This window comes from Telopea speciosissima, chromosome 5, assembly GCF_018873765.1.
Source record: "Telopea speciosissima isolate NSW1024214 ecotype Mountain lineage chromosome 5, Tspe_v1, whole genome shotgun sequence".
In the NCBI taxonomy this organism is placed as follows: Eukaryota; Viridiplantae; Streptophyta; class Magnoliopsida; order Proteales; family Proteaceae; genus Telopea; species Telopea speciosissima.
The window spans coordinates 27,390,202-27,391,239 of NC_057920.1; the positions used below are offsets into that span (position 1 = coordinate 27,390,202).

At 48.8% G+C, this 1,038-nt stretch overlaps 1 protein-coding gene across 1 annotated transcript; it reads left to right on the plus strand.

The window, feature by feature from the left end:
• The first annotated feature begins 279 nt into the window (after window positions 1-279).
• Window positions 280-777, plus strand: LOC122662926. The gene has a single exon (XM_043858627.1). The coding sequence runs from the start codon at window positions 280-282 to the stop codon at window positions 775-777; it is 498 nt and encodes a 165-aa protein (XP_043714562.1).
• Window positions 778-1,038: the final 261 nt, after the last annotated feature.

Here is a 1,038-nt window from a genome sequence, read left to right on the forward strand (position 1 = left end):
GCTGGAATTAAGATGAGATGGCTGCTCAAGCACCATGGTTATTACTGGCCGACCATCCTGCAGGACTGCATCAGGTATATAAAGGGGTGCCAAGCTTGTCAAAGGCATGTGCCCATGCAAGGAGTGCCCGCGACGTAGCTCCATCCCATTGTTGAGCCTTGGCCGTTCAGGGGATGAACTCTGGACTTGATTGGAAAGGTTACTACCCCCTCGGCCCAGGGGCACGCATTCGTTATCGTGGCAACTGATTACTTTACAATATGGGTGGAAGCCGTGCCAATGAAATCAGTTAGTCAGGCTGACGTGATAAGGTTTGTGAAGCGCGAGATCATACACTGTTTTGGCTTGCCTGAGACCCTCACCTACGATAATGGGTCAGTGTTCTCTAGGGGAGAGGTATCTTTGTTCGCACAGGAGTATGGTATGACCGTCACCTTCTTGGCACCTTACTATGTGCAGGGCAATGGTCAGGCTGAGGCAAGCAACAAGGTTATTAAGGCAAACTTGTCTAAAGTCATTGATGATAACCCAAAGTCTTGGGCAGAAATGTTGTTAGAGGTTCTTTGGGCCTTTAGGACCTCAAAGAGGATGGCAACAGGAACTACCCCTTATGCGCTAACTTTCGGTCACGATGCCATCTTGCCTATGGAACTGACTGTAAAATCTCTACGGGTGGTGAGGCAATACGGGATGACCCCCAGTGAATATGCAGATTCCATGATGGCTGAACTTGATGATCTGGATGAGGAGCGTTTGTTGGCCCTCGACTGGGTTTAGGCACAAAAGGTCAAGGTGGCTAAGGCCTATAACAAGAAGGTCAGGCCTAAGGCGTTTGTTGAGTCAGACCTAGTATTGAAAGTTGTACTACCAATCGGATGTAAGGACCCCAAATTTGAGAAATGGTCGCCCACCTGGGAGGGGCCATTTATTGTGCAGCAGGTCTTAAAGGGTGGAGCATACCGGTTAAGAGCAGTGGATGGCCAAGTGCAATTAAGGCCGTTGAACAACAAGTACTTAAAAAGATACCACCCAACAATG